At 48.6% G+C, this 22,541-nt stretch overlaps 1 protein-coding gene across 1 annotated transcript; it reads right to left on the reverse strand.

Moving 5' to 3' along the window:
* Window positions 1-218: 218 nt before the first annotated feature.
* Window positions 219-20,189, reverse strand: ALOX5AP (arachidonate 5-lipoxygenase activating protein). The gene is made up of 5 exons (XM_027557482.1): window positions 20,050-20,189; window positions 12,862-12,961; window positions 9,029-9,099; window positions 6,059-6,140; window positions 219-664 (listed from the first exon to the last, which is right to left on the reverse strand). The coding sequence occupies exons 1-5, from the start codon at window positions 20,117-20,119 to the stop codon at window positions 502-504; spliced, it is 486 nt and encodes a 161-aa protein (XP_027413283.1). The 5' UTR covers window positions 20,120-20,189; the 3' UTR covers window positions 219-501.
* Between the last annotated feature and the right edge of the window lie 2,352 nt (window positions 20,190-22,541).

Raw genomic sequence — 22,541 nt, forward strand, 5'->3', positions numbered from 1 at the left:
TAATATGTAAAAATATAAATAAGAGAGTAAAAAACATATCCGAAATCTCTTCACCCAGAGATACTCACAGTTGACCATTGGTGACCTTCCAGGAGTGTGTGTGTGTGTGTGTGTGTGTGTAGATAGCATATTTTTTATTATCATCATTAAGGTTGAGGAAAACAGCGCCTAGTTATTCAAATGTAGCAGTATACCCACCCAAAACTCAACCACCAGCCTCAAACATATGTCTGCATTTTATTTTAGGAAAACATAAACTGGGTCACAAAATGTCTTCAGAAAGCAGGATAAGTCACGAAACACACAGAAGGGATCTGAATTTGCAAATGTGGGGCCTCGGCCTTGTTCAGAGGCTGAGGCTGATGTGAAAATTTCCTCTTCCAGGAAAAGCGAGGTTCACTCAAGCTGCAAAGCCCAGCAGGTCATTAGATTTACAGCCTCTTTTAAATGGCTTCTAGGTATCGATTAGCTGAGCACACCCACCCGGAATTCAGCAGAGACTCAAGGGATGAGAAGGAGAGGGGAGATGGTGGTAGTGACGGTCTTGATGTAGTTTTCAAAGTCACTTCCGAAAAGGGCGATGAAGAAATAGTTGAGTATCCCAGCGAGGGACATGGCAAATAGGAACAGGATAATGCGTTTCCCAAATATGTAACCAGGTGTGCTGGAAAGGAAGGAGAGAGAAAATTGGAGAAGAGCACAAGTGACGCCAATTTAACACAAAATATTATCGCTTTGAAATACATGGGGTTTAAAGGATACCTGGAGAAGGAAACGGCAACCCACTCCAGTATTCATGCCTGGAAAATCCCATGGACCGAGGAGCCTGGTGGGCTACAATCCATGGGGTCGTAAAGAGTCAGACACGACTGAGCGACTTGTGTGTGTGTGTGTGTGTGTGTGTGTGTGTGTGTGTGTGTGAAAGGATACCTCCTTTTACTCAAGAATGCTCCATTTACTTCATATGAAGGATGGACATGTCTTAGCTGCTGCTGCTGCTGCTAAGTTGCTTCAGTCGTGTTCAACTCTGTGCGACTCCATAGACGGCAGCCAACCAGGCTCCCTGGTCCCTGGGATTCTCCAGACAAGAACACTAGAGTGGGTGTCTTAGCTAGTATTAGTCATTGAATCTAGTTCAGAACCAAGCAAAAAGAGCCTTAAACCCATCACCATCAGGGCTCTGCTCTCTGGTTTCTCTGTGCCCTGGGAATGCCAGCTCCTGGATGGAGTGAAGGTGGTGGCTTCCGCTGGTAGCCGAGGTTCTGACCGGGTGTTAGGAACCCATGGATTCACGAAGACCCTCTCAGGAGTGCCTGTAAGAGCCATGCTGGCAGCTGTGTGTAATGTGGATTTTCAGTGCCTCTGTGTGGGAAGGGATGGTATACATGAACCAAGAAGCCTGTTGGATTCTAAGAGATGCTCTCGCATCCAAGGGCTCAGTCTCCTGAGGCTGCCTGGGAATAACTCAAGTTCCCACTAATGAGAGCTGGCCTCCAGGGCTGGAAGGCGAGCCCTTACATATGAAGTGAATCAAGGAAGGGAGACTTTTTGGTACTGGATGATTTCGTCTCCTTCTCTCACAGGCTCTAAATCCTGCACTGCTTGCACAGAGCACCCACTGGGGTCAGGGGGCATCTCTCCAGTGACACGTGACCACACCGCTGTGTTCAGCAGCTGCCCTGGTTCCCCTCCTCTGTAGCATCCTTCTGTGATGGCTCTGGATGGTTAATTCCTGCAGCACTGGTATGTTTTGAAAGTTCAGCCAAGTGGGACACCAAGTGAAAAGTGAAAGTGTTACTTGCTCAGTTGTGTTGTACTCTTTGCAACCCGATGGACTGTAGTTCACCAGGCAAGAATACTGGAGTGGGGTGCCATGCCCTTCTCCAGAGGATTCTTTCCGAACCAGGGATTGAACCCAGTTTTGCAGGAGGATTCTTTACTGTCTGAGCCACCAGGGAAGCCCCTTGGATCACCAAGGCTGTTAGTTGCTGAGGCTGTTAGTAAAGACCCCAGCAAGGGGACTCCTTGGCACTCAGGAGGGCTCCCCAAGAACAGCCAACTCATCTAAACAGGGGCCTTAAGGCTGCCAGGCCCTTGCTTGCTATAATCTAGAGGGTACAATGTGGTATCCATAGGTTCAATGTTAGAAATTTTATCTTATTGAAAGGGATCCCAAAGGTTCATGATGCAACTCCTAGTTTTCCTGTGTCAAGAGTTTGAAAATAGTTTCACAGCTGAGTATCAACCTCCTCACTCCTCACAGTGCTCCATGGACCAGCAGCACAGGACCTTGTTGGAAATGCAGATGCCCAGGTCCACTGGATCAGAACCCACACTGTGGACAAGCTCCCCCTGGGACTTGCAGGCACAGCAGGATCTGAGAGGCACCCCCAGTTGACAGCTCCCTGCTCCTTGGCCAGTGTGTTCCTCTCTCCTTGGTTTCCTGCTTACAGTCCTGCTCATGAAGTGACCCATTCTAGCTCTTTGTTAGGGAAAAAAGTGTGGTCCCCAAGAGAGCATTCTGAGCAGAACTGTGTATGTGCCCTGCCCCCACATCCATATGGTGTAGGCCTAAACCCGTACCTTAGATGACTGCATTTAGAAAGAGGGTCTTTAAAGAGGTGATACTGGTAAAATGCGAACACTAGGTAGACCCTAACTCACTATAACCAGTGTTCTTATAAAAAGAGAAGGTCAGGGACTTCTCTGGTGGTCTAGTGGTTAAGACTCCATGCTTTCCAATGAAGGAAACTCGAAGCAAGGTGAAAAGACAGCCTTCAGAATGGGAGAAAATAATAGCAAATGAAGCAACTGACAAAGAATTAATTTCAAAAATATATAAGCAACTCCTGTAGCTCAGTTCCAGAAAAATAAGCGACCCAATCAAAAAATGGGCCAAAGCACTAGAAGACATTTCTCCAAAGAAGACATACAGATGATTAGCAAATACATGAAAAGATGCTCAACATCACTCATTATCAGAGAAATGCAAATCAAAACCACAATGAGGTACCATCTCACGCTGGTCAGAATGGCTGTTATCAAAAAGTCTACAAACAATAAATGCTGGAGAGGGTGTGGAGAAAAGGGAACCTTCTTACACTGTTGGTGGGAATACAAACTAGTACAGCCACTATGGAGAACAGTGTGGAGATTCCTTAAAAAACTGGAAATAGAACTGCCTTATGAACCAGCAATCCCACTGCTGAGCATACACACCAAGGAAACCAGAATTGAAAGAGACACATGTACCCCAATGTTCATCACAGCACTGTTTCTAATAGCCAGGATATGGAAGCAACCTAGATGTCCATCAGCAGATGAATGGATAAGAAAGCTGTGGTACATATACACAATGGAGTATTACTCAGCCATTAAAAAGAACACATTTGAATCAGTTCTAATGAGGTGGATGAAACTGGAGCCCATTATACAGAGTGAAGTAAGTCAGAAAGAAAAACACCAATACAGGGTATTAACACATATATATGGAATTTAGAAAGATGGTAATTTGATGACCCTATATGCGAGACAGCAAAAGAGACACAGATGCAAAGAATAGACTTTTGGACTCTGTGGGAGAAGGCAAGGGTAGGATGATTTGAGAGAATAGCATTGAAACATGTATATTATCATATGTGAAATAGATCACCAGTCTAGGTTCAATGCATGAGACAGGATGGTCAGGGCTGGTACACTGGGATGACCCAGAGAGATGGGATGGGGAGGGTGGTGGGAGAGGGGTTCAGGACGGGGAACACATGTACACCCATGGCCGATTCATATCAATGTATAGCAAAAACCACCACAATATTGTAAAGTAATTAGCCTCCAATTAAAATAAAAAAAAAAATAACAGAAAAAAAAAAAAAAAGACTTCGTGCTTTCAATGCAGGGGGTGCAAGTTTGATCCCTGGTCAGGCGAGCTGGGATCTCACGAAGCCAATAAAAGTGATTTTATAATTTTTTTAAAGAGAAGGTTAGCAGGGTTTCCCTGGTAGCTCAGTGGTAAAGAATCCACCTGCAAGTGCAGGGGACATGGGTTTGATCCCTGATCTGGGAAGATGCCACATGCTGTGGAGTAACTAACCCTATGTGTCACAGCTATTCAAGCCCGTGCTCTAGAGCCCAGGAGCCACAGCTACTGAGCCCAAGCACCGCACCTACTGAAGCCCACACACCCTAGAGCTGAACTGAGCTCCAGAATAAGAAAAGTCACCGCAATGAGAAGCCCACGCACCACAGCTAGAGAGTAACCCCTGCTCCCACCTAGAGAAAAACCCGTGAAGCAACAAAGACTCAGCACAGCCAAAAATAAATAATACCTTTTAAAAAATGTTTTACAGAGAAGGTTACGACATAGACACACACAGTGGGAAGACCCTTGAGGACATAGGGAGAAGACGGCCAAGTACGAGCCAAGGAGAGAGACCTCAGGAAAGAACAACCCTGCCATTGTCTTGATTTTGGGCTGCCAGTCTCCAGAACGATAAGAAAAGACATATCTGTTATTTAAACACCCTGGTCTGCATGGAGCACTTTGTTCTTGCAGCCTCAAAGACAAATACGAGAATTACCTGCTAATGTTGGTAAAGAAGTGGAAAGAGAGTAAAGGAGTCTATTTTTTTTTAAGCCAGAGAATAGAGGCTTCAGAGAAATTAAATTGTTAAAAGTCAAATATTGTAGTGAGTCAGATTTATCACATGAATGAGGCCACCATATGTTCATTACAGAAAGGAGGGGAAGTGATTTGTGAAGCTATTTCAGAACCTGTTCAAGATAAATCTGCGGTGAAGGATGAAACAGGAGTGCCTCCCGATGAAATAGTGGTGTTCTTGGTCTGGGCAGGATGTTTCTAAGGACTCGAGGTGTAGCGCCCTCAAGGAGGCGCTTCTCTGGGTCTTTAACTCTTCCCAGACATCTTCTCCAGGGATGTCACTGCCTTTGTTGCCGCTGAAGAGGGCTCTCTGATCACTTCTCGGCCTTTTGGCTAAGATCAAGTGAAGGAGGAGGCTCTCTGAACTGGGCGGCCTTATCCACCACAAAGTAAAAGTGAAGTTGCTCAGTTGTGTCTGACTCTTCTCAACCCATGGAATGCAGCCCACCAGGCTCCTCTGTCCGTGGGATTCTCCAGGCAAGAATACTGGAGTGGGTAGCCTTTCCCTTCTCCAGGGGATCTTCCCAACCCAGAGATTGAACCCAGGTCTCCCACACTGCAGGCAGATTCTTCACCAGCTGAGCCACAAGGGAAGCCCAAGAATCTGGGTAGCCTATCCCTTCTCCAGCAGATCTTCCCAATCCAGGAATCAAACAGGGGTGGGGGGAGGGCGCTATTGTGAGACATGGAGAGGGACAAGAAGTGGAATAGTTGGGTGGGCGCTGGGGCCAGCACGCGGGCAGCAGCCCTGGCAGCATCTTCCCCACCCTTGGAACCCATCGGCGATTCTGATTGCTCCAGAACTGGTGGCAAACTGTAACTCGAAACTTTCTTCTCTAAGTATCATCATTTACTTTACTAAAACCCAGCTTTCCCAACCCAGGTCTAAGGAGAGGACAGTCGTCGCCTACACTGCCTCTGTCCGCCACCGGCAGACGTGTCTGACCTTCTCAACGTTCTTTCCGCAGGTCCCTGATGTCTGTTACTCAAGAGAACTTATCACCAGGTGCAAGCTTTAGTTCTCCTTCCCCTAAGCAAACAATGGCGTGCTTCACTCGCAGCAGGCTTTGGGAAGCCAGACAGGGGGATGTAATTCAAGTCCCAGATGTGGCAGGGTGGGAGTAGAGGCTGTGGTTTTGCAAGGCATGCTTTTAAAGCATCCTTTGGGAGCCCAGCACCACGTGGAGGAATTTTTTTTTTTTAATGGAAAAACTAGTCAAGGCCCCTAGCTGTATTTCCAGAACCAGCAAAGTTCAGGGAGGAAAAAGGATGAGGGATTGAAGTCGCCCTCCCCTTCCAACCCCTCGTGGTCCCTCCCGGTCAGCGGAATATTGAATGACCACTCTTCCGGCTGGAAAGTGCCACTCCCTCCGTGGTTCTTACGCCGTCCCAGCGGCCTACCTCTGAGTTCTCTCCCCGAGGTAGCCGACAAAGTACTTCTGCCTCACGAACAGGTACATCAGCCCAGCAAAGGCAGCAGGAACTAAGAGGAGAAAGGACAACACCCGTGTTAGCGTCCTAGACGCCAAAACTAAGTACTAAGTGAACCCAGTACTAATACAGCCAATAGGTGATCAGTGTTGGTCGCAAAATCGAGCAGAGGCCTCAGCTTCTGCCAGTCAGGGCTGAAGTTCAGCAAAGAGCCAGGGACAGGAAGCATCCTGAGAGCCTTAAGAATAGTCACGCTACCTCATGTTGGCATCACAGTGTCGTTTCATACAAAGTCTTTTCATACCCGTCATCTAATCTGAATCCTTTTCACATGACTGGTACCATCACTTACTTTATTATGTATTTATTGTATTTTTGGCTGTGCCGGGTCTTCCTTGCTGTACCTGGACTTTCTCTAGTTACAGCGAGTGGGGATTCCTCTCTAGTTGCAGTGAATGGGCTTCTCATCGTGGTGGCTTCTCATGTTTCAGGCGCACGAATTGAGGCACACAGTCTTACTTGCCCTGCAGTGTGCTGGATCTTCCTGGAGCAGGGATCAAACCTGTGCCCCCTGCACTGGCAGGCGCATCCTTAGCCACTGAACCACCAGGGAAGTCTTGGTATGGTCTTTTCTATTTCCAGATGTGGAAACATGGATTCCAGCCGTCAAGGGACTTGTGTAAGATTGTCAGCTGGTAGGTGCGCGTACATGTGTGTGTGTGTAGGAGGAAAGCTAGACTTGCTCCCGAGCCCTGCCCTGAAGCTGGTCCTTACAAAGTACACCCTTCACCTGTGGATCTCTGGGAATCCTGATGCTCAACGTTTTCTGAACAATTGCTACGGTTTAGGAAAGATCTCCAGGGAAAGAAATGCCCTTTGCATTCCAACACTGTGAGGAATACACACAAGTTAAACAGCCCCATGGAGTCCTGAGCGCTTGGAGCCAAGAGTTGATAACCCAGCCCCACCAGGACTGTTACAATCAGGAGCTAATGCTTAACTCATTCTATTAATACATTTGACAAAGGGCTGATTACACTTTTCCTACCTATCAGGAATTACTATGAGGGTGAAACAAAAGTACGCCCCCCCTCCTCCCCAGCGTTATTCAAATACCAAATAAAGCGCATTAACTGAGCACTTATGTGTCAGGTAGCACTCCAGGCACTTTGGGTACTCGGGTCTCCAATCCTCTCTTCTCTGATGGTTCCAAAGTTGTGACAACTCACAGCTGTCTTGGACAAGGATTTTCCTGGTTGGTCCCTTCCAGATGGCTCTGAGCTAACTTATTGGCCCACCTTTCTGTCACCAGGAACTGAACCGAACATGAGCTGATAGAAATCAGGGTGCAAAGTGACTGAACTCACTGCCCGTATTTGGGGGTCGGTGCCTGCCCCTGGCATGGACCTGAGCTGCTTGAAACACCAGGAGGAATGTCGTGCGTTCAAAACCAGGCCCTAAAATTCTTGGGTTTGAGCAGGTTCCCCTGAAGTTTGGGCTCCTTCTCTGTAATGTGGTGGGTTTAGGCTGGTGTTCCTTTCATCTGAAAAATTATCTAATCTACCATATTTATAGGAAATGACTATTACACCGAACAGGAGTGACTGATCGTTCTTCTCCTGGCAATGCCAACACTTGTTTTGGCAGAAAATGCTTACTTCCAGGCCCTGAAACCTTTTTCAACTCCCTTTATCCAACCAGAATAACTCCAGATTCATCTCTATCAAGTATCATCTAAGAAGACATAAAAGGAATCATAACTCCTACTCTAAGTGTAGTTTGGCTTCATTTTCCAGGTGATGCCAGACATGTTTCTTATTTAACTGAGGATAGAAAGTGGGAGATTAAGACACGTTTCCTGACAGCCTTATGGATCACGTCGTGCTCCTGAAGTGGTTTATGCTCCCAGCCTTCACCTCTCTCCTCTCTCATTGCACCTGATTCTCTTCCTTCATGGCGTGTCTCACTCTTGGCAACGAACTTATCCATTCATTTATTTTCTGTGGTCCATCTGCTGTGTGCTTCGCCACTATCTCTGTCTTATTTACTGCTGTGTATCCAGGGAACAGGGCTTAGCACATAGTAGGTGTTCAGTGTATATTTTTATGGAAATGAATAAAGTAAGAGGACACATGTGAAAAACTCAGGATTTATCCTGAAACCCCTGGGAGTCCGTCCCAGCTGGTTACCCACCAGCTGAGCAACCTTGAATAAATCACTTATCTCCCTGAATCAAAGGGTCCTCAAAAGTAACAACAGGGGGCAACAGTGTCCACTTTACCTACTTTATTGCGTGAGTGACCACAATAAGGATGAAATCATCTCTCACAGGACACTGGCAGCCTTTTCTCTCGCACGGCTGGGCCACAGCGTGGAAGCCGGCCAGGTCATACCAGACCTTCAGCAGACACAAGGCCAGTCTCCAAAGGGGACCAAAAATACCACTCGGTTTCCACTTAATTTTAAATCAGTTCTGGGAATCCAACTTGCTGAAGTCAAGACTGTGGGCTGCTGGAGACCAGGGAGGCTGGAGACCTCGACCCATGCCGGAAGGAGGAGCACCATGCAGAAGGCAATGAGCAGTCAGCCAGATGACGGTTGCCCAGAACAGACACCTCACGCTCTCATTCAGAATGCCCTTGTGTCTGAGCTCATGCTGCTTAAGGCTTCTGAGTCACATTTAGCCTGAAACCACCCTTGTCAGCGCAGCCGCTCTCAACCAGCCACCGGGGAGCCAGCATTAGCGATGCATTGCCACCGGGCCCCGCGCCGGCACCCCGCCTGCTGGCTCACAACCTCCAGAGGGTCTCACCTCTCCAGAGCTTTGCAGACTGGAGCTGGAGGGCAGACAAAGTCTTTTCAACAAAAATGCCTGCACTCGCACCTCTTGGTGACACACATTTTGGAGCGAGCACACACAAGGAGAAAAGCCCAGGTTACCTTGGCTGCAGAGAAGCCCGGCGCTCCAGAGCATGACGAGGAAGGTGGGGTAGGCATCCACACAGTTCTGGCTGCAGAATAAATAAACAAGGGGAAAAAATCAGAGGACGCAGTTTAGTCTGAAAATTACCTGAAACCCCAAATAATAATCACTGTCTTGCAAGGCAGGCTTCCCAGGTGGCCCTAGTGGTAAAGAACCCGCCTACCATGCAAGAGACATAAGAGATGCGGATTCAATCCCTGGGTCAGGAAGATCCCCGGCAGGAGGGCATGGCAACCCACTCTGGTATTCTTGCCTGGAGCCTAGCAGACATGGACAGAAGAGCCTGGCAGGCTGTAGTTCATATAGGGTCACACAGTCAGACACGACAGGTGACTTGGCACACACGCGCTCACGTCTCACAAGGCATGGACTCCATTCATAATTCCTCTCACCTCCAGAAACAGACAGCAGGTAGAGCAGACACAAGCTTGGAATCCATCTACTCCCTTCCCCGGTGAAGCCATTTCTTGATGGATTCTCCTTGGCAGGGGTCCTGCTCCCGGCTATGCCAAAGCACTTCTTAGAATTGAAAAGTGAGTGACCCGGACATCAGGGCTGGGTGGCAGTCAGGATGGGGTCAAGAGAGGGACCCGACCAAGTAGGCCCCTCCAAGTAGACCTTCAGGTCAGACACACAAGTCAGCTGAGACACGTGGGCCAAGCTGAGCAAGGACAGGTTAGCCCCCACATTACAGGAGCCAGGATGGATTCGGCAAAGGTGGTGCTCAGGGAGTTATCCTGCTGATGGCTTTGTCAGGGCGCAGCCCTGGCCCCTGCGCCAGGGTCTGACACCCCTGGTCTCCTTTACGCTCACGGCAATCCTGCCAGTACATGCAGTAACTGCACGGTTTCCTGTGGCTTCTGAGACAAGTAGCCACAAACTCAGAGGGTTAGGACAAATGTATTATCTGAAGGTCAGAAGTCTGAAGTCAGTCTCGATGGACCAAAATGAAGATGTCAGCATTGCTACATCCCTTCTGGAGATGCACTGCTTCTGTCTCTTTGCCTTTCCCAACTTCTAGAGGCCACCTGTGTTCCTTAGCTCAGCGCCCCATCCAACCTGAAAGCCAGCCATGGTTGATTACATCTTTGCAACCCCAGCTCTTCTGCCTTCTTCTTGAACTTCTGAAGGACCTTTGCAATGACATTGGTTCCACCCAGATAACCCCGAATAGTCTCTTTATTTAAACTCAACTACTTAGCAACCTTAACTCCCCTTGCCATGTAACATAACCTATTCACGTGTTCCTGGGATCAGGATGTGAACATCTTTGGGGGTCATTCTTCTGCCTACCACAATGTTCTCATGTGTCAGATGAGAAACTGAATCTTGGAGAAGCTGAAGATAACTTACCCAGGGTCACCCAGCTACAGAGTAGCAAAGCCAGGACTTAATACGACTCTAAAACCAGGACTGTTACCTCTTCAACCCTACAGGCACACCTTGGAGATAGCATGGGTTGAGCTCCGGACCACCACAACGAAGCAAACACCGCAGTAACACAACTCACAGGAATGTTCTGGTTTCCCAGTGCACATAAAAGTTATGTTTATGCTACACTGCAGCCCATTAAGTGCGCCATAGCATGATCTCTAAAACACAAGGTACATGTCTTAATGACAAATATTTTATTGCTAAAAAATGCTATCCATCATCTGACGATGTAGGGCTGCCACAAATTTTCAGCTGGTGAAAAACACAGTATCTGTGAAGTATGATAAAACGAGGTATGCCTGCACTCAATTAAATAGTGAGTGTGCTCTTGAAAAGCTTCAGTTGAGATCAGGACAATCTCTCCAGACATCCATGGAGACACAGCATAACAAGACCCAGAAGGATGAACAGGGAAAGGGCGATGCAACAAAGCGGGAGGGGCACAGGATGAGGACTGGTCCCCAACCTGACATTAACCAGCTGTTCGTCATTGGCAAAGCAATTTCTCTGGACTTGGATTCCTTACTAGTAAAACCAAGAGACGAATAATGAATAACTCTGAGATCCACTTAAGCTCCAACAGTCGATGGTCTAATGTACTGGTTCTCAAGGTGTGGTCCCTGGATCAGCTGTATCAGAATCACCAGGGACCTTCTTAAAAATGTAAATGTTAATGCCTTCCTTGGACCTACAGAATTAAAAATTCTGGGGGCTGCCCAGTAAGATTTTAAAGAGCTCTCCAGGTGATTCTGACGCACACTCAAGTTTGAGAACCAGTGGTCTAAGGTAATTCAAACTACAGAAGTAAACTCAAAGATGCAATTTTCTTCAGACTTACCTGGCAGGTCAGTGGTTAAAACTCTGCGCTTCCAATACAAGGGTTGCAGATTCAACCCCTGGTCAGGGAACTAAGATCCCACATGCTGTGCAGTGCAGCCAAAAAGGTATTAAAAAAATGTAATCTTCAAAATACATTTGGCCTTTTATCCAAATTCCTTTCTTAGAATCTTTCTCTGGCAGCTTCTTGATGTGCGTCTCATGATTTTTCTCCTAAATATCAACCTTCAAATTGATAGGGGCTTGCGATTCAGTTGGTACCACTGAGAACCCTAGAATGACCAGCCTTTGGTCTGTCCCTTACAGAGCCCCCAGGGAGGCTGGGCTGTGTCCCTGGCCACAGGGGCCTTCATGTCTTTCTGATGGTCACAAATTCTTTACTGGAGAAGTTGACAAGTAGAAAAGATAAGAAACCAATGTATCCTGTCCTGGGATATGGGCGTGGGGGAACCAACAAAGCCTGCTGACTCACTAGGTACTCTGGACACCCAGAACTTCCACTGCTTATGAACACAGTAATAATTCCAAAGGACAGGAGCCCCTTAAAGATCTACCATTTGGGGTGAAGCACTGAGTGAATAAGAGCCTCTTGATTAGGGTGAAAGAGGAGAGTGAAAAAGTTGGCTTAAAGTTTAATATTCAAAAAACCAAAAATCATGGCATCTGGTTCCATCACTTCATGGCAAATAGATGGGGAAAAAGTGGGAATAGTGGCAGATTGTATTTTCTTGAGCACCAAAATCACTGTGGAAGATGACTGCAGCTGTGAAGTTAAGCCCCGTTTTAGAAGGCTGTCTGGGGAATATCAAAGTCACCTCCAAGCCGAGACTGAAGGCCAGCTCCCTGGCGGCTTGGGGCTACAGCTGCCCTTCCTAACAAGCCTCCAGTCACAGGCATGGAAAAGCCCACCACAGGCTGATGCCTAACCCTTTGTCTAAATGCATTTGACAGAGAGGAAAAATGAGTATTTGAATAACACCGTTCAGATTTGCATCCCAAATAGCATCCCTCCTCCTTCCCGGAGTTGTTCAGGTGTTTTCTAGCAACTTTTCCCTGCAGAAGTAAAGAAGGAGAGATATAAAAGCAAGTACATAGTCCCCTCATGCTCTCTGTCCTGGTCGCTCCAGGAGACCAGGCTTAAGTGTCCGTGGGGCAGCAGGCAGCTGCCTGCCAGTCCTGCCTGTTGCTTCTGATGCCAGCTGGTGAGTAATGGCTGGTTTGCACGGTGGCACCTCAGGACTAACCCCCCAGGAAATTGGTCAACTCCGTGACCGAATGACTGGCTGAGAGGTTTCCTGACCAGGCAGGAGCTGTAGGTCTACTCCCCCACCCCCAACACCTCTGCTTCCTCTCTTCAGACACCAGCACCTGCTAAGATGATGAAAAGTACCCCCAAAGTCTCCCAGGTGAAGTTCAAGCTTCCCTGGAACCTACCCCCAACCCCTGCCACACCCCAGCCTCCAGAAGGTTGTCCCAGGCCCACTCTGGGTCAAAGAGCAGTGTCAGAGTTTGGACTCACTTGGCAGTGTAGACCCGCTCAAAGGCCAGCGTCCCAGTCCTCTGGAAGCTCCGCCCATTGTGGGTCTTGCTTTCGTGCTCCACCTTATGGGCAAAGAACCCTGCCAGAAGGAAAGGTTTGGATTTATAATGAGAATGTATCCCGAGCCTGGTATCTTAATATTTTTCCTGGAACATTAAATGTTTCCTTCTCTCAACCTCTAAACAGCCCTAATTGTCCTCCATCAAATGTCACTGAGCACAAAGGTATTCAGCAGCTACTGCTGCCACTAAGTCGCTGCAGTCATGTCCGACTCTTGTGTGACCCCAGAGACGGCAGCCCACCAGGCTCCCCTGTCCCTGGGATTCTCCAGGCATGAACACTGGAGTGGGTTGCCATTTCCTTCTCCAGTGCATGAAAGTGAAAAGTCAAAGTGAAGTCACTCAATCGTGTCTGACTCCTAGAGACCCCATGGACTGCAGCCTACCAGGCTCCTCCGCCCATGGGATTTTCCAGGCAAGAGTACTAGAGTGGGGTGCCATTGCCTTCTCCGATTCAGCAGCTACTCTCAACTAACTGCTACATTTGGTATTGGTGAGGCAATTGTGAGCAAGACACACCCCCAACTTTCAAGGAGGCTACCACCAGAAGAAATAGACAACCAAGTAAAGAAAGGCCTACAGAGAGACGCGTGCTGAGACTGAGAACTTGGAGCCATCGAGGGTCAAAGAGGGGTAAAAATTCAGTGTTTGGGTTACAGAAGGACTCCTAGAGGGAGTGACGTGTAAGATAAAACCTGAAGGACAAGCAGATGGAGGGGGCCGGAGATAGCTGAGAAGACCACTTCACTCTATCGGAATGGAATACGCAGAGGTCCAGCAGCAAGACCCTCTGGGGTTAGTACATCCAGTTGACTGGGAGATGGTGGGTGGGGGGTGGTAATGGGGAGTATTAACCTGGTAGAATTGGAGAAGGTAATGGCAACCCACTCCAGTACTTTTGCCTGGAAAATCCCATGGACGGAGGAGCCTGGTAGGCTGCAGTCCATGGGGTTGCTAAGAGTCGGGCACGACTGAGCAATTTCACTCTCACTTTTCACTTTCATGCATTGGAGAAGGAGATGGCAACCCACTCCAGTGTTCTTGTCTGGAGAATCCCAGGGACAGAGGAGCCTAGTGGGCTGCTGTCTATGGGGTCGCACAGAGTCGGACACGACTGAAGCGACTTAGCAGAAGCAGAATTACAAATGAGGCCGAAGAGAGGCAGGCAGTGAATTGCTCTTTCAATGCCATTTCTCTGTTATCACTCGCCGTGTGCCAGACACTCAGCTTGTATCAGAGAACAAAACACACACACAGAGCCTTGGCCTCAGGAGCTTATGTTCCAGCGAGGATACAAGGAGAGGAGACAGACCATACACAGTAAACAATATGCAAGAATTAAAATCACACGGTGTGCCGAGCTGTGGACAAAAGCGAAGGCGGAGCAGGGCAGGGGCCTCCGGGGGTGCTGGTCAGGGTGGCCAGGAGGAGCCTCAAGGAAAAAGTGGTAAGTGAGCCAAGGCTGAGCAGATGGTGGCAGGGATGTAGCCCTCAGACCAGCAGCGTGACCATGACCTTGAGGAGAGCCACATTAAGAACTTCTGAATTTATTGCCATCTTGAGGAAACATGGAGTTACAGACAGGTGTAAGCTGATGAATGACTTTGCCAGAAAGCCACTCTGTCTTAGCGTGGTGAGGGCGTACAGGGGTGAGACCCAGGACAGGGGGAAAGACAGCAGGGAGCTGGTGAGGGTGATGGCTGTGGGATGCAGAGATGCTGGGGAGACAGAGTCTGTCTTGTCTACAGGCTGGATGATGGGGAGGGGGGGAACACAGTCTCTCCTTCCCTCTCGCTCTTTCCCCCTTTCTCTTTCTCTCTCTCCCATCCCTCCTATTTTATTCCTTTCCTCCTATTTCAAGAGTGAAAAAAGGAAAAAGGGTGCCAGTCAGGTATCTCACTCACAGGATTTCTTTTTATCAGCTTCACATTAGCCTCCTCGAAAAGACCTGAAAAGGATGCCTCATCCATTGTGTCCGTGGATAAAAGCCTCCGTGATTTGCTTTTTGGTGAAAGCACATTCCTCCCCTAGGGCTGTGCCCACACCGGGCAGAGCTGCAGGGCTGGCTTCATTATGGCACTCCAGTGGACGCCGGACCCATGCTCTGTGAAGCACATCTCCATGCTGTTGACAAGGGCACTGTGGCTCAGAGAGGTTAAATAACCTTCTCCGTCCCTCCACTGGGGAGCAGGGGGCTGCTGGGACTCGAGTCCAGCTGGGCATGCGAGAGTGTGTTCATCCTCTTATTATCACATGGAAGCTCACTGCAGGGACTCCATCAGCAATGTGGGGTCTGAGTAGCCAACTGTCTGCTCTGGCTGTCTCTTCTCCCCAGAGAATACAGTGGAAATTCTGATCACTGTCTTTCCAGAACCCAAGGTGATGCTCGTGCCTCTGAACACATAAGCAGGGACAGTATTAAGAAAGTCCAAGGTTACTTCTGCAACCAGCTGCACGGCAGGGCCCTCCTTCTCTCAGCCTGTCTCTCTTCTTCCTCTCCTTGCCCAAGAACAGCTCCTTCCTCTTTTTTAAGTCTTAGTCCTCCACCTGCGACCTTGACCATGCTTTGGCCAGCCTCTCGGGGTCTTGCTTCATCGATGTTTGCCCTACTTTGTAAATCTTCGGTCTCTGTTTTTCTCCTAATCTTTACCCTTGAAACATGCTCAAATCTCTCCTAACCTCAAAACAAAACAAAAACAAGCCTGCCTTTCTCCTGAACCCCCACTAGGGTCTACCTCTCTTTCCTTCCAAGCTAAACTTGAAAGAGTTGTCCACTCCTCCAAATACTGACACTCCATACTCCATATCCTTGACCATGTTACAGAAACTATGCTTACAGAGAGCATTCACACACTGCTCTTGGCTGGCTGCTAACATCAGGCCAAACCAGAGGGACGGAGAGAGACCAGAGGGAGAAGGCTGCAAACGGTCACCAAGAAACTACCTCATGCTGGCCTCTGCCAGCGACTCAAGGATCATCTCAGGCAACACCTTCAGCCACCACACGTGGACAGGATTAGAACCCCACCTCTCTGTTGAGGAAACTGCAGGTCAGAGAAGGTGAATAACTTTCTCAGGATCACAGAAAAAGATTCTGAGATTTTCATTTAGTATGAGTCAGCCCTGTGAGACACAAGAATAGCTCACACCTCCATCATTTGAACAGAACTGGTGTCTGGATTTCGGGAACAGATTTCTTGCATGAAAAACACCCACCTGCATCTTAGAAAGAAGATGGCAAGTTGGTGGTGGGTGGGGTGGGAAGGAGTAATCTGATGACTAGGGACTCTGGAAACCAAGTCGGCTGAGAAATGATATGTTGAATCAGGGATATTACAGGTGACTTTGGAAACACAGAAGCTGCAGACACAGTCTAAGCTTTTCCAAAGAACAGACGCACCAGTGGATAGAAATTAGAGGGCATCAGGCTTCAGTTCAATGTAACAGAGAACTTCCTGAGCAGTGAGTGTTTGAATGAGTGAATCCAAGACAACACACATTGTGTAAACTTCCACGTTTTGAAGTAGCTTTGAATCCCAGTTTCACCACTACTGACTCTGGAATCTCCAACTAACTCTCTAAGCTCTCTAAGCTCCACTTAGCTATTCTGTGAAATAAGAGTAATAATAGTAAAATATTTCATAGGGTGCGAGGATTCAATGAGATCATGTTATGACCAGCAGGAAGCACCATACATGACACAAAGCAAATTCTCAACACACTTGACTACGGGAAGAGTGGGCCCAGTGTGTTGTGAGCTCTCCGTCCTGGGAGTGTTCAGCAGGGGCTGTTGAGGATGCGGTCTAGACTTCTGCTGTCACTATTCACAAGGTCTCCAAGTACAAGGCCCTGGGTCCCTCCCCTCAGCTCACTCTCTTCCCCTCCATCCTAATTAGTTTGGCTTCCCGTGGGAATCATCTTCTCCAAAGCCATGTTTCCCAGGTTTGCTTCATGTCAAAGCTGCTGGCACCCTGGCTGAGAAGTGGGAGGCCCTCTGGATGCTACGCAGAGGAAATGCACCTGTCTACACGACCTGGGAAACCAGGCTTTGGTACTTGTGGTCCAGGTCGCTCAAACTTTAAATGTGGTCTGCGTTCCCAAACGTGCATTATGCTGGATCAAGCTGGGAGGGGGCCTTGGGTTCAACCATCTTGATGACTCCTGAGCGTTTGGGAGGCAGAGGAGGAAGTTCACTGGGCCGGTGGGCTCTGCCTTTCCCCTTGGGAACTGGGAGCCAGAGCGCGCCCCCCTCACCCTCATACTGTCACAGACGCAGGGGCTGAAACTCCTTGTCTTGGGACAAACCCGAAGTACACAGTGCCTGGCAACAGCATGTAAATCATTCCTAAAGCTAACAGGAAGGGTTTCAAATGTAACTGGGGTGGGGGCAGAGTTTTTGCATATTTTCTGCACTTAATACGGTAGGTAGACTTTTGACTGCAACCTCGAGGTTAATTAGAATTGCAAAGAGAGGTTCTAGACCTTGGTTGGACCTTTGTGCTTGCCTAAAAGCTCAAGGTTAAAACAAGTAGAGGTGTTATCTCCCGAGTCACTTGAATTTCTCTCGTTCCCCTGCACCAGCACATTGAACAGAGTTAAAAGGTGGTCTCAGCATGACCAGCAAGCCTTGATCTGTACCTCAGAGACTGATCCTGAGCCTCTGAAGGGCGCCAAGGACTCCTTCTGTGGCTTCAAAACTGCCCCAACCTTTGCAAAATCACTCTGTCCACACAGTGCCCTTGCTGGTCACAGGGCCGGGGATGGGGAGGAACAGAGGCTGTGACATGGGCGCCATGCTGTCCACACTGCCACAAACAAGCCCAATCAACAATGTGTCCAGGATGAAAAGTCTCCAGCCCAAAGCAAGAGCTGGTTCACTCTCGACTCCCTCCCCCCAGGAAGCGTCATCAGCTCACGGGACCATATCACAAGGCCATCGGGTCCCGTTGTCACCTATCCAAGATGACCAGCCGAAAGACTGTGGTTAGAGCTCAAACATGTGGCCATCTGTCCTCTCTCCTCCCCACGACCTAATCTCATCTGCCAAAAATGATTAGAAACCTCATCACCTCAAGTCTGCTCAGGGTTCCCTGCGCTTCTACAGAAGAGCCCAGGACTCATCAGACACTCCAGGGCCAGGTCCCGGGGCATCTCGGGGGAGGGATAGAGACTCTGTTCTCACGGGGAGAACCACACGGCGTCCCTCTACTCAGCTCTGGACCGGGGGCCAGAAGCTCAGGGTGGATGCAAACCTCTGCATGGGCGGCTGAGGGGACCCTGGCTCCCGTCCCCTGTCACCGATCTTGACGGCTATCAGGGAGGGCCGGAGGGGGCACCCGAACGACCAGCACCCATGCAACTGCCCTACAGGGACTCGAGGTTTCACAGCAGGCTTCCTGCTTCCTGCCACCCATCTTCTCCTGCTACCCTCCCACTTCCTGGGGGCAGAAACCTGGTTTCCCTGTTTGCTGCTGCATCCCCATGGATGCGGGACCCTTCCTAGACCAGGCAGAGTCCCCGTTGGGAGTATGCAGGTTGAATGAATGATCCTTTGGAGATTTACAGAGACTAAGAGAGCCCCAGCATGGCACCCGCATGAAACAGCAGTGGCTTGGGGACATGGCAGCCTCACCCAGAGCCACTCGTGCCCTATCAGAGCTGCAGCTCTGTTGTGTGACACTTACTATGAAAATGTTCAGGTCAGAAAGCTGCCAAGTATTGTTCCACAGAGGAAACAGACTTGGAGTATGCAAAGTTGGTCTCTCTGGCGCCGGGAGGCCATGGGGAGCCTCACTCTGTGCCCAGAAGGCTCACCACCAACCTAAGGCCACACTCAAGCTGGGGGAAAATATCAGGATATCCCAAATTGAATGAATACCCACATTTCCAAATGGCAACACACTCCAGTGTTCTTGTCTGGAGAATCCCAGGGATGGCGGAGCCTGGTGGGCTGCCGTCTATGGGGTCGCACAGAGTTGGACACGACTGAAGTGACTTAGCAGCAACAGTATATGAACACTCAGAAATTACCGTTAAGTTACAGAGTAAGTCTTCCCCTTTTTTTCTCTGTCTTCATAAACTGTAAATCCCAAAGATACCAGCCATGCTGATAAAAAGAGTCTGAGACAGTCCTAACTTAGGAATTTAAAGAGAAATTCCTCCCTGTCCTGCCTTTCTCAGTTCTAGGTCCCTTGCTTGGGTTAAGTGACACCAGGGTTAATGGAAATCCCCTGGAGAAGGGATAATCTACCCACTCCAGTACTCTTAGGCTTCCCTGGTGGCTCAGATGGTAAAGAATCCGCCTTTAATGCAGGAGAACTGGTTTCGATCCCTGGAAGAGGGCATGGCAATCCACTTCAGTGTTCTTGCCTGGAGAATCCCATGGACAGAGCAGCCTGGTGGGCTACAGTCTATGGGGTCGCAGAGAGTCAGACACGACTGAGCGAAAGCACAGCACAGGGTTAATGGAAAGGCAACCCTCAAACAAGGAAATCCTTCTGACCCTCTCTCCCCTATGTAAGTACATGATGTCTACCAAAGAATGCTTCAAAAATCACACATTGCTAAAGAAAAGGAAGTATTGCAAAGAACATATTTCATCAAAAGAAATAAAAAAGCAATACAGAGGTAAAATAATGAAAAAGTGAAGTCCCCCCTCACACTGGCCAGATTTATTTTTTTTTAGCGTACAGATAACAGGTAACTCCTACTGTGCTGAAGTCAGCCCGCTGCATGGGGTATAACCCTGTATCTGGGTGAACATATATCTGATTGTCGCTTTCAGGCTTCCTGCCCTCCAACTGGCCACAGTAATTAATAGTTAAACTGCTGATTGCAAACACTTCAGTGATAGTTTCTATACAACCAACTTGCTGCTCCAGCTCTACAGACGTGATTAATCATCCCCATTAAAGCAAAAGAAAGATGGGGAGAAGGAAAACTCCCAGTTCACACAGAAGTCCACGCATCCCTGTACAGTCAAATAAAGACACAAATACAGATAAGAAAAAAATGTACACACATATACACACACAAACATACAAGTGTGTAAGCCTGACTCTCAAACACTGAGACACCAAGCAGACCCCAAGGGAGGGGCCTCCCTTACCATTCTGGACCACACTGATGAGGGTAACAATGGCCAGCAGGACGATATTGCCCACGGCTTCTTGGTCCATGGTTGTTTCGGGTTCCTAGCAGGACCGCTCAGCTCCCTGGCACCCCAAGCCCGCACTGTGCAGGAAGGGGAAGTGGGAGCCGGACTCTGCCTTTCATCATTAGAATTTCCGAAGGTCCCAGCACAATTACAGGCCTTCTTCTGCTTCCTTTTTTTTTTTAAAAACTAGCCACCGAAGTGCCCCGGGCTCAGCCTCTCCTGCCAGAAGAAGCAGGGCTCAGGAGTAGAGAAGGAAGGGAATAAAAAGTGAAACTTGTTTTTTATTCATGGAGCACCTAAAGGTCTGTGTCCAGGGTACCATCTTTCTTTCTTTCTTTCTTTGAATTCCTAGGAAAATAAATACTTGACACATGACAGAGCCCAGAGTAGCAGCCTCCTAAGCCCTGGATGAATGAATGAACGAATGAAGAAATGATGATGTTTCTATGGGAAACAAGCAACAAGAGAATGACAACTAAACCAAGGGGCCTTCCCTGGTGGCTCAGTGATAAAGAATCTTCCTGCCAGTGCAGGAGACACGGGTTTGATCCCTGGTCTGGGAAGATTCCACATGCCACGGAGCAACAAAGCCCGTGCGCCACAATTACTGAGCCTGTGGTCTAGGGATCGCTAGCCACAAGTACTGAAGGCCACACTCCTTAGATCTGTGTTCCACAAGAGAATCCACTGCAATGAGATGACTGCACACCACAACTAGAGAGTACCCCTGCTCACAGCAACTAGAGAAAAGCCTGAGCAGCAAGGAAGACCCAGCACAGCTAAGAATAAAATAAGGAAATAAATAAAATTATTAAAAAAAAAATAAGGAGCAGAAAGAGGGTCACAGGTGACTCCCAAGGAAAACCTCCACACAGGAAGGATTGCTCAACACCTCAACTGGCTTCTCTGAGGTCATTACTGAGATGCTCCCCTGGAATCTTCTTCACATAATGATGAGTAGAGAAAAGGTAAAAGAGGGAACCTGCTGAGTGAAGTAGGCAGTGCCTGTTATTTTACAGGAGGTTTCTCCCTGTAAACAGCAACCACTCAGAAGTTACACAGAACATGCAAGATTCTGTGATCTTCATCCCAGACTCAACATCTATTTGGCAGTGATAAAGAGAAGTGTTTTATCAAAACCTCACTTTGAAAGAGAACGCTGACCACTCCACTTGGTGGTGGTGGGGTTTTCATCTCGTTGTGGGAGAGGCTGGTGCAGGGAAGAGATCACACAGGCCTTGTATTTGAGTGGCTGCAGCTGGCTGGAGGGAAAGAGGGCCTTGGAGGTGGCGTGTGGAGCTTGGATGCACAGAGGCCAATTACAAGGGCAGCCCTGAGCCAGTTCACAATGCTCCCAGGAATCAAGCACCTGGAACACTTTGCACCACGTGGAGTCATTACATGATTTGATTGTCTAGGGGCTCAGCACTAGCGAAAGGCATGTGTTCACCTCAATGGGATCTGATGTGTAAATTTCAGGGAACACTTGGGTCCCAGCCGACAAGGGGTCTGCCTCCATAAAGTTGGCCCTTCTAAGACTCCTCCTATTTTAGTAACAGTGCATCAGAAGTGAAGGTCAGACCCTTGAAAAGTTCTCTAGTTGCAAACAATAGAAACTCAGCTCTAGCTAGCTTGAGCCAAAAGGGAAGCCTTTATTGACTCAAAGACTCCATGGAACCAAACAGCCAAGCATTGAAGCGAGCAGAGATGAGATTGGGCCTCTCAGATGAAGTTTCCTGTCTCAGTCTCTCTCTCTCTCCACTTGCTTATAGATTACCAGCCTTCTTCGCTCTGCAGACCACACAGTGGACAATATCTCCACCTCTACCTCTGGAGTTTTATATCTTACAGCTCTGTCATCTGTAAAGGACTGACTTTTCTCAGTGAACCCATTCCAATATTCTTGCCTGGGAAATCCCATGGACAGAGGAGCCTGGAAGGCTACAGTCCGTGGGGTTGCTGGGACAACCAGCTGGCAGAAAACTGAGAGAACCTGGGGGTTTCCACAGTCTCCTGTGGTTAAGGGAAACTGTTCCCTAAAGAAAGACAGGGGTCGGGGGTGGGGGGGGTGAGGAGTGCTGGGTGTGTCTACTGTCCTGTTGAGACTGTTCAGGACTCATAATCCCACATTAAAATGCCCAGCTTTAAAGAAGTTTCTGTAGCCTATAGTCTCCTGTATTTAAGACTTATTCTAATCTCCTTCATGTTTGTGGTGGGTAAGTTTGTGCCAAGACCTGCAGGCACACAGACATGGTATCAACATAGTCCTACATGGTCTGCCCAGGGCTCTTGTGCAAACCTCATCAGACCCCAGGAATGCAGGAAGGAGCAGCCTCTGCTGCTGGTTTCCCAAGCCTCAGGAGCCCCACAAACAGGGTCGGTGGGGGGATGCCCAGCCAGCCCCACTTTAGAAAGCTGAGAAGGCAAGGAGGGACCTGTGATGG

The sequence above is a fragment of the Bos indicus x Bos taurus genome, chromosome 12 (genome assembly GCF_003369695.1).
Source record: "Bos indicus x Bos taurus breed Angus x Brahman F1 hybrid chromosome 12, Bos_hybrid_MaternalHap_v2.0, whole genome shotgun sequence".
In the NCBI taxonomy this organism is placed as follows: Eukaryota; Metazoa; Chordata; class Mammalia; order Artiodactyla; family Bovidae; genus Bos; species Bos indicus x Bos taurus.

What these genes read in the sequence shown, in the direction of transcription:
- ALOX5AP (XM_027557482.1), bottom strand. Translation starts at nt 20,119, where the DNA reads ATGGACCAAGAAGCCGTGGGCAATATCGTCCTGCTGGCCATTGTTACC. An exon ending in CATCAGTGTGGTCCAGAATG is followed by an intron (nt 12,962 to 20,049) that starts GTAAGGGAGGCC and finishes TCCTTCTGGCAG; the next exon opens with GGTTCTTTGCCCATAAGGTG. An exon ending in CGGGCTTCTCTGCAGCCAAG is followed by an intron (nt 6,141 to 9,028) that starts GTAACCTGGGCT and finishes TTCTCCTCTTAG; the next exon opens with TTCCTGCTGCCTTTGCTGGG.